The sequence below is a fragment of the Puntigrus tetrazona genome, unplaced genomic scaffold (assembly GCF_018831695.1).
Source record: "Puntigrus tetrazona isolate hp1 unplaced genomic scaffold, ASM1883169v1 S000000151, whole genome shotgun sequence".
Lineage (NCBI taxonomy): Eukaryota > Metazoa > Chordata > Actinopteri > Cypriniformes > Cyprinidae > Puntigrus > Puntigrus tetrazona.
This window is the reverse complement of record NW_025047827.1, coordinates 165,001-175,000: the sequence shown is the minus strand read 5'-3', so window position 1 is coordinate 175,000 and position 10,000 is coordinate 165,001. Positions and strand designations below refer to the sequence as shown.

Sequence of the window (10,000 nt, the reverse complement as noted above, 5' to 3'; positions counted from 1 at the left end):
CTCTTCTTTATCTCTTTATAATTATAATTGCTTTTATCCATTTCTCCTCTTCTCGCGTTTGCTTGCTAATTTAGTTATCTAATAACCCTGGCCTTGTACCCGGCTCTTCTACACGTTGCTTTTGTTCCTCTTTTGCGAGTGTCTTTCAATAAACCGCTGAATGTATAATTGTAAATCCACAAATGCTTTGCTGCAAAAGGCACAGACAGTTCACCTACTCTCTGTGTTCAGCTGACTACGTAGTGGACTACACCACCGGAGCCATGATGTCCTTCGCCACTGTTTTTGCGGTGATGTTTAATGGCTGCACCGGAATCATGGCTGGATCCAACATGTCTGGTGGGTGTTGAGTGTTTTTGCTCGTGTGTGTGTTTTCTATTGTTTGCTGGCTAGGTTGTTAAGTGTGTTTAGTAGTGGATGACTTATTTTTATTAAGGTTACCACAAATTTTCTCTCAACAAAATGCCAACCTTTGGCTTTTGGATTATTGCCGAAAATAAGATTAATTCTTATGCATTTTGTTCAGCGTGACAATCCAAGCAAATTAACAAAACGTTTGTCCATTTCTCTGACATTGGCAGAAGAAAAAAAGGTAGACATAGGCTACACTGAAGAAGTGTAACTGGTTGCAATACATTTATTTTAGCTACATTTAAATAAACAAATTTAGTTGACTAACTCAACTTTTTTTATGTAGCTAAATTGTTCAATTCTTTGCAACCAATTACTTTATTTTAGATCTTAGAACAATTTGTTAACACAAATTAACTACTTTTTCCTCCATAAATTCCTAATTTGTTGCTTATTAATATTTAGGGTAGGATTAGCTATGTAGAATAAGGTCGTGTAGAATAATTCATTAATATGCGCTTAAATCTAGTAATGATCATGCTAATAAGCAGCTAATAGGTGCAACCGTAAAATAAAGTGTTGCTTGTGTTTTTATTTTAAAACATGTTTTCCTGAAAGGGATTATAACGGCAAAATATTTCAACCAAAATACACTTTTGAGCGTTGCTTACGTCACACTTGATCTTTTCACGTCTGTAGATTTTACTGTAGGTTTTGTCCATATATCATTCACATGGTTTTTAAACATGCGTTATCTACTTATTTCTGTAGATTACAATTATAATATCTTTTAAATGCCGTTTTCACAAAATGAGTTTTTTCTCCACTTCAGCAGAATTTACAGAAACCAGATCTTAGAGGTTTATTCCTCTGTGTATATACATTTACATTTACATTTAGTCATTTTGCAGACGCTTTTATCCAAAGCGACTTACAATTGAGAGTACAACATTTTCATTCATTTTTTCGAGAGACAAACAGACAGAGTAAGTGCTTATAACACCCAGTCACAGGGAGTGTTCAGATTAGTACATGCCAGAAGGGAAGGAATAAACAAGGGGGATGAGAAGCGACAGTGAGAGTATTTTTTTAATTTTTTTATGATGAGGTCAGGTATTGCTGAAAGATGTGAGTTTTCAGCAGTTTCTTAAAGATTGACAGAGATCCAGCATTCCGGATATGTACGGGAAGATGGTTCCACCAGCCAGGAACAGAGAACCAGAAAGTTCTGGAGAGTGATTTCGAGCCTCTTTGAGATGGTACCACGAGGCGTCGCTCGCTAGCAGATCTCAGACTTCTAGAGGGTGTGTAGATTTGTATTAGTGAGTGGAAGTAGACCGGTGCCGAGTCTGTGGTTGTTCTATATGCAAGCATCAGTGCCTTGAACTTGATGCGAGCTGCAATCGGTAGCCAATGTAAGGAGATAAAGAGAGGTGTAACATGGGTTCTCTTGGGCTCATTGAATACCAGCCGTGCTGCTGCATTCTGAATCATTTGTAGAGGTTTTATTGTGTTTGATGGAAGTCCAGCCAGAAGAGCATTGCAGTAGTCCAGTCTAGAAATGACAAGGTGTCTGGACAAGTAGCTGTGCAGCTTGCTCTGTTAGAAAGGGCCTGATCTTTCTGATGTTGTGTAGTGCAAACCTGCAGGATCGAGCAGTCTTTGCAATGTGATCTTTGAAGGTTAGTTGGTCGTCGAGGATTACACCAAGATTTCTGACTGAGGTTGATGGGGTAATTGACGAAGAACCTAGCTGGATGGTGAAGTCGTGCTGTGTAGTTGGAGTGGCAGGGAATACAAGCAGCTCAGTCTTTGTCAGGTTGAGCTGTAGGTGGTGCTCTTGCATCCATGTCGAGATGTCCGCCAGGCAACCCGAGATCTGAGTAGCTACCGTTGGATCGTCTGGATGAAAAGAGAGGTAGAGCTGTGTGTCATCGGCGTAGCAGTGGTAGGAGAAGCCGTGAGCCTGTATGATGGGGCCTAGTGATGTAGTGTAAATGGAGAAGAGGAGGGGACCAAGAACCGATCCCTGAGGAACCCCAGTGACCAGTTGATGTGCTGTGGATACATCTCCTCCCAGGCCACCCTAAAAACCTACCAGTGAGATAGGATTCGAACCAACGGGTGGGATCCCAGAGATGCCCAGTGATGAGAGGGTAGACAGCAGGATCTGATGATTCAGTGTCAAAAGCAGCGGATAGATCCAGCAGAATGAGAACTGATGATTTGGATTCAGCTCTTGCAGTCCGCAGGGCTTCTGTGACTGAGAGCAGCGCAGTCTCAGTTGAATGGCCGCACCTGAAACCTGATTGGTTATGGTCCAGTTTGTTGTTTTGCGAAAGAAACAGTGATACCTGGTTGAAAACCACTCTTTCAAGGGTTTTCGCTATGAATGGAAGAAGAGAGACTGGCCTGTACTTATCAATAAGAGAAGTGTTTAAAGTGGGCTTTTTGAGCAGTGGGGTTACCCGAGCCTGCTTAAATGCTGTGGGGAAGGTGCCTGTGAGGAGAGATGTGTTGATGATGTGCGTGAGAGCCGGCAAGACAGTGGGGGAGATTGCTTGCAGAAGATGAGAGGGTATGGGGTCTAGCGGACATGTTGTTGGATGGCTGGAGAGGAGAAGTTTGGATACTTCTGTCTCAGTGAGGGAGCAGAAGGAGAAAGTGGAGGAATCGGTAGTCGATGCGGTTGGTTGAAGGTTGTGCGTTGGGGGGGCTGAGAACTGGCTACTGATCGCTTTTGTTTTGTTTGTAAAAAATGTGGCAAAATCGTCAGGTGATATTGAGGTGGTGGGAGGTGGTGGAGGGGATAGAGCAGGGAGTTAAATGATCTGAAGAGCTTACGTGTGTCTGAAGTGTTGTTGATCTTGTTTTGGAAATATGATGATTTGGCAGTGCGGATTTCGGCAGAGAAGGAAGAAAGCAAAGTTTGATACCTGCTCAGGTCTGTCAGATCTTTAGATTTGCGCCACTTTCTTCTCCGCTGCCCTGAGTTTGACCCGATGCTCACGGAGAACATCAGACAACCAGGGGCTAGAGGAGGCAGTCCGTGCTGGCCTGGAGGAGAGAGGGCAGATGTCGTCTAGACAGGAGGTTAGAGTACTGAACAAGGTATCTGTAGCTGCATTCACATCCAAAGAAGAGAAATGGGTAGGTGAGGGAAGGGAGGAGGACACAGCAGAGGAGAGATGGGAGGAGAGAAGGGAACGAAGGTTACGTCGGAAAGTAACCGGTATAGGGGTTGGTTGCACAGAGATAGGAAAATGCAGTTGAAATGTAAGAAGGAAATGGTCAGAGACGTGAAGCGGTTGTACTGAAATGGTGTCTGCAGTACAACTGCGTGTGTAAATTAAATCAAGCTGGTTGCCTGATTTGTGGGTCCTTGTCGTGATAAGGCGTTTGAGGTCAAATGAAGCTAGAAGGGAATGGAAGTGCGTAGCGTAAGGTTTGTCAAGATGAATGTTGAAGTCCCCGAAGAGTAGGAGTGGAGTGCCTTCGTCTGTAAAAGATGACAATAATCCATCCAGCTCCTCTAGGAAGGTGTCTAGAATATGTCCAGGGGGGCGGTAGATTACCACTATGTGGAATTTTGTCGGAGTAGTAACTGTGATAGCATGAAATTCAAAAGAGATGTAATTACATACAAGTGAGTTGGTTGAATATTTCCAATTGTTTGGGATGAGCAGACCAGTGCCACCACCCCGGCCAACCTGACGAGGTGTGTGTGAGAAAGAGTGATTGTTGGCTAGAGCTGCTGGGGTTGCTGAGTCTTCTGGACGAATCCAGGTCTCCGTCAATCCCAGAATGTTGAGTGAAGAATGTAAAGAAAAAGCAGAAATGAAGTCAGCTTTGTTGACCGCTGACTGGCAATTCCACAGACCAACAGAGAAAGATAGGGGTGTAGTAGAGGATGTAGGGACAGAGCGTAGGTTAGTAGGAGTGCATTGTCGTCTGCGTGTGTTGTTAGGGCGAGGTCGAGAGACAACCGGAATGAGTTGGAGACACATGATAGAGGTAGAAAAGAGGAAGTGAAGATGTGTAAGAGAATGAAGGAAAATGTACTTAAGTGCGTGGCTCAGTTAAAGTCGCGCAGTAAAAGTCGTATGTCTTTACTCTCGTAGTCTTCACACGAGGAGTCTGAACGCGAGCACTGGACGCTTCGCTGACGCACACTCAACAAATAAATACAAAGTGTATGCAGTGGAAACAGCGGAAAGCTAGTTCTAATTTGCCCAGGCAGTAGCCAATCAGGAGGTCGCTCAGGAAAAACGAAACTAACGCCTTCACACTTAATTGCTCTTAATAGCCCGGAGGCAAACAATTTACAACCACTTAAAGTACAGCACAACTAAACTACACACTACAAATAAGTAGGGAAACGCAAAGCAATAGGTATAATAGACTTACGCGCTGGTGTCCGTCTCTTCTAGCCTGAAATCGCTTCTCTATTGAAGATTTTTACTGTAGGTTTTGTCCATATATCATTCACATGTTTTTTAAACATGCGTTATCTACATATTTCTGTAGATTACAATTATAATATCTTTTAAATGCCGTTTTCACAAAATGAGTTTTTTCTCCACTTCAGCAGAATTTACAGACATTCAATTTTAAAGTTGTATTCCTCTCTATATCCTGAAGGTTTTTACTGAAAGGTTTGTTCATAGAGTATGTCGTTCGCACTGATTTATACAATGTTTTATTCCTAAAAACATGGCGAAAATGTTTTTGGTTTTTTGACTTTTGATAGTATCTCTTGATTTAAAACTCTCTGTAAAAACATTTAACTCTTAATATGTCAATACAATCTAACACGACTTTCGAATCTGGCTTTATCTAGTGTTCACGTCTATTCTCTGGAAAAGGAAATTTGTTTAAACTGAATGCCTCATTTGCTTAATTAAACACAACGCTTGCAATACAAAACATGTTTCCAGTCTTAAGTATGGTGACATGTAGTAGTTAATGTTTTTAATCTCCTGAGATTCACCTGTAGTGTTGGGTTCTAGCCTAAAATGTGTTGTTGTGTGTTTTTGTATGTTTAAGGTGATCTGAAGAGTCCGAGCTACTCCATTCCTCGTGGAACCATTACAGCCGTTATCTTCACCTTCGTCATCTATAACCTGCTGAGCATACTGATCTCCTGCACCTGTGACCGGTAACACACACACACACACACACACACACACACACACACACCCACACACACTCTCACACACACACATGCACACACGCACACACATTCTCACGCACACACACTCTCACACACACTCTCACCATCTCACACACTCACACACGCACACACATACGCACATACACACGCACACACACGCACACACGCACACACACACGCACATACACACGCACACTCTCACACACCATCTCACATACACACGCACACTCTCACACACTCTCACACACCATCTCACACACCATCTCACACACTCACTCGCACACTCTCACTCGCACACACACTCACACACTCACAGAATGAAGCAGACAGATGCACACGCACACACACACGCACACACACACGCACACACACACACACACTCACACACCATCTCACACACTCTCACTCACACACACTCACACTCACACTCACACTCACTCACAGAATGAAGCAGACAGATGAATTAATCAAAGTGAAAGTTAGACTGTTGAAACCTCAGGAAGTTTTTGGCACAAAGCTATTGTGGGTATTACAAAGACTTGAGCGGATCTGAAAGCTGGATTGTGTGTGTGTGTGTGTGTGTGTAAGCAGAAGTGTGATTGAGGTCACATGACATTCCTGGCATTTCTAGCAGAAAGAATTCAAACTGCATTTAGTTAAATTCAATTGAGTACCGTTCAGTTTGAATGCACGTGTTTGTAGGTTCCAGAGGATGTTAGTTATGTCGGGCCATAATTAGGGACCTTTTACATTTTTTTGTGTTTAAATATAGTTTTGTTTTGTTGTAATTGTGATGGCCGTAATTCTGGAAATTCCTATGTATGTAGTAAAAGTGTGTGTGTGTGTGTGTGTGTGTTTTTAATGGCCTCATGTGATGCCTGGATTACGTGTGCCTCACATGATGTGCATGAGGAAAGAGACCAGTGTGTGTGTGTGTGTGTGTGTGTGTGTGTGTGTGTGTGTGTGTGTGAGAGAGAGAGTGAATGAGGCACCGAGATTTATGGAAAGGAAGGTTCTTCTGTTAAATGGCAAAAAAAAGTTGATCTGATGTCCAGTTCTATGTGTCTTACTTTTGCTCTTTAATATTTAATGATTTACCTCTGCATTTAAACCAGTGTTATGTTAGTTTGGTCATTCTATTATAGATTTGACTTATTTTTAATGTACTCAGTTTAATCGTGTAGTATTTTAAGTATCTGTTAATTTTTAGTAATAGTACTTTTTTTAAAACAAAAAATGCATATTATGTTTTAGTTTTTTATTTACTAAAAAATAATTAGTCTTTGGTGACTAGGTAAAATATAATTGCAAAAAAATAAACATTTATTTTAATTAAAGTAGAAAAATGCTGTGTGTGTGTGTGTGTGTGTGTGTGTGTGTGTGTGTGTGTGTGTGTGTGTGTGGATTAGAATACTTTCATTGAGTTTGACATTTTAATTTGTTAATATATTCGTTCTTGTGTGTCATTTAAATATTTTTTGGTGTGTTTTCATATTGTGTATTCATATATATCATATTTTATGACTATATTTTTTGCTTTTTATTGAAGTTTTTGTTTATTTTAAGTGTAAATTAGGGTTAGGCTCACAGGTTGTGATGGCAGCTAGCTGAAACAGACTTTATTGAACATATTTGAGTTGTTTATGTTGGGTATTTTTCCGTTCGTGTTTAATTTGAGTTAACAGCGAGCACAACTCTCCTAAAACTAACTGCATGTATAGTTCCCTGCTTGAAGCACATGTTCGAATAAGAGCCTGTTTAATGTCTGTAAATCACTACATACAGCGATTTTTAAGTGAGATCCCTAAAGCGATTCGATCAATCTTGTCTGCAGTGATTGATTTTGAAGAGCAGAGATTATTTGTTCTGGATAAAAGAGAGAAAGTCACGGTTTAGGGTTTGATTAGAGGAATTAAATTAGAGATCAAAAATCCTTTTTCGTTATTATTAAAGCCATCAATCAGCTTCTCATCACTGTCATTCAGGATGCTGAGCGCCGGTCGCCGTGGAGACCCTCTGCTCGTTGCCACGACAACGGAGGAGGCGGGTGGTCCTACATTAAAGATTAATTCACCTAATCAAGTGAAAATAAGACGTTTTGTGTCAGCAGAGGCAGATGCATGGCTTTAAGTGACCAGCAGATGGCTGTATGACATTTAAAACGCCCGCGCCAGGCCATTATAACCAAAACATTCAGCGGTTTTAAAGGTCACATCTGGAGAAATCAAATTGTCAGTCATCTTTTGAAATAAAGGTGTTCATTGAATAATAAGAGAAGCACCGTAAGTCGCCAGAAGTCCCACGCAGAAGATGAAAAGAACAGGAAAAAAAGACTTGTTTCGAACTTTTGCAACGGAATCACATTTACGTGACATTTTAATTCATAAGCAGACTCTTACCTTACAATTTTGACTTTTTCATTACAATTGTGCAGAAATTTTATCTCGCTGAATGTCTTATCCCCGCAAAAGATTACAATTCATGATTCATAATGGAGAAAGCCAACAAAGTTTAATGTAATCTTGCCGTTCTCAGAAGGAAATATCGAATTGCGAGGAAAAACGTTCACAAAAAAACCACCTCTGGATTGTAAGACGCGCATCTCTATAAATGCGCAAGGATAGAATTCACAATTTTAATTTTGCATGGTGGAAAACGTTGCAATTTTTGAAAAGATACCCTTTTTTTCTTGTTTTTTTGGGATGGGCTGGAAATAAACAGTGTGATCAGAAACGTATCGATTATTCCTTTTGCGCTGACCAATCAGGGCGGAGCTCATTTGCATACAGAGTGATCCTTAAAGAAACGGTAAATGAAGAAACTGCTGTTTCTTCGTTTAAGAGATTAGTCACGATGATGACCAGAAATGAATCACCGCTGACTGGAAAACACTGACTGTGTGTGTGTGTGTGTGTCTCTCCCAGGACGGTGTGTGTGTCCCTTGTTTAATTGCGTTAGTTTAAGTCTGTCGTTCACGTTTAGCGGCAGCGCTGTGAAAGAGAAACCCCCGAACGTCTGTCTGAGACGCGTTTCATCTGCGTTTCTTCCTCCGTTCTGTATCTCACTGCTGCAGATGGTGAACTTTGACCTCTCGTTCTCACTTGTTTTCCAGTCTCTGTCACTTCTGAGAGCTGAGCGGATATTTAAAGGCCATTCAGAAGCAGAGCTCACCCAGGCTGCATTTATTTGACCGAAAACACAGTCCAAATAGTGAAATATTATTACAATCGAAATCAGCTGCTTTCTGTGTATTTTCAGCATCTTTACTCCAGTCTTCAGGGTCACGTGATCTTCAGAAAGCAGAATAATACACCGATTTATTGCTCAATTAATATTTCAGATTATCATCAATGCTGAAAACAGTGTTTTTGTGCTAAATTGTATTTTTCAGGATTCACAGATGAATAGAAAAATGCATTTATTTGAAATGATGATAATAATAATTTTTGAAATTATTTTGAAATGATCATTTTTTAACATTAAAGTCTTTACTCTCAGTTTTTGTAGAAATGAATGCGTGCTTGATGAACAAAAACTGAAAAAGAAAAATCTTACTGACCCCAGACTTTTAAACAGTAGTTTTACTTTTGCAGAAAAGGTTAGAAAAAAAATATATATATATATATATATAATATATAGAATAACATTTATTATATATTTATAGCTCATTGTGTAATTGTAAAGACAAATAAAATCAATTTTAATTTAATGATACTAATAATCATTGTTTTTCTTTTTATATTTCCTGCTTTCATGTTCGTTTTAATTGCAGTTAAATTAGTTAAAGCTAAAATGAATTATTAGAGTAATGGTTTTTAGCATTTTTATTATTTATCATTTACTATTTTGTTTTGAAAGATGTCTGTATTTCTAAAATTTTTATTTCAGTTTTAGTTATTTTAAAACATTACGTTAATGTCAATGAGAAATGGAAACTGGCTGAAATAAAATGAAACGCATTTTTCGATATTTTATTTCATTTCAGGTAACTAACTATTTATTTATTACCTATAGTTGCGTAGTATAGTTATCTATTTATTTTATTGTGTTATTTTCTATAGCCTCGCTTGATGTCCGGTGAGCCCGTGTTTCCAGCGGAGTGTGAATAAATGCTTTTTTTGTGCATCAATAATCAATAAGCTTCGTTTGTGAGATCAAGGAAAGTGTCTGGAGCGCTCGCTGATCGCCGGAGACGGAGGTGTGATGGAGATGGAGGGACGCGAGCGGCGCTTGTTAGCCATCGATCGTCTTTAATGACTCCGTTTAGCTCCAGAGCCGCCGGACCCTCTCGGACCCTCTCGTGACCTGATCTTATTGACCGTCGCATCGAACGTATGATCACAAATTCAATGCGTTGCGTGTAAAACAGGCCTGAATGCACCGGCGTTGTTTCATGCAAGCGTTAATCGTCGTGTTCGTGCACTCGGTCGCTTTGTCACGGTAAATTAAAATGCATTGAAAATGAATGGATGGCAA

The 10,000-nt window shown here is 40.2% G+C and overlaps 1 protein-coding gene across 1 annotated transcript in view; it reads left to right on the top strand.

Annotated features, from left to right (window-relative positions):
- Positions 1–10,000, top strand: part of zgc:153039 (uncharacterized protein LOC767698 homolog) — a 44,387-nt gene that overhangs the window by 8,449 nt on the left and 25,938 nt on the right. The window contains 2 exon segments of the mRNA XM_043230461.1: positions 232–339; positions 5,398–5,509. Coding sequence (XP_043086396.1) covers positions 232–339; positions 5,398–5,509 — 220 coding nt within the window.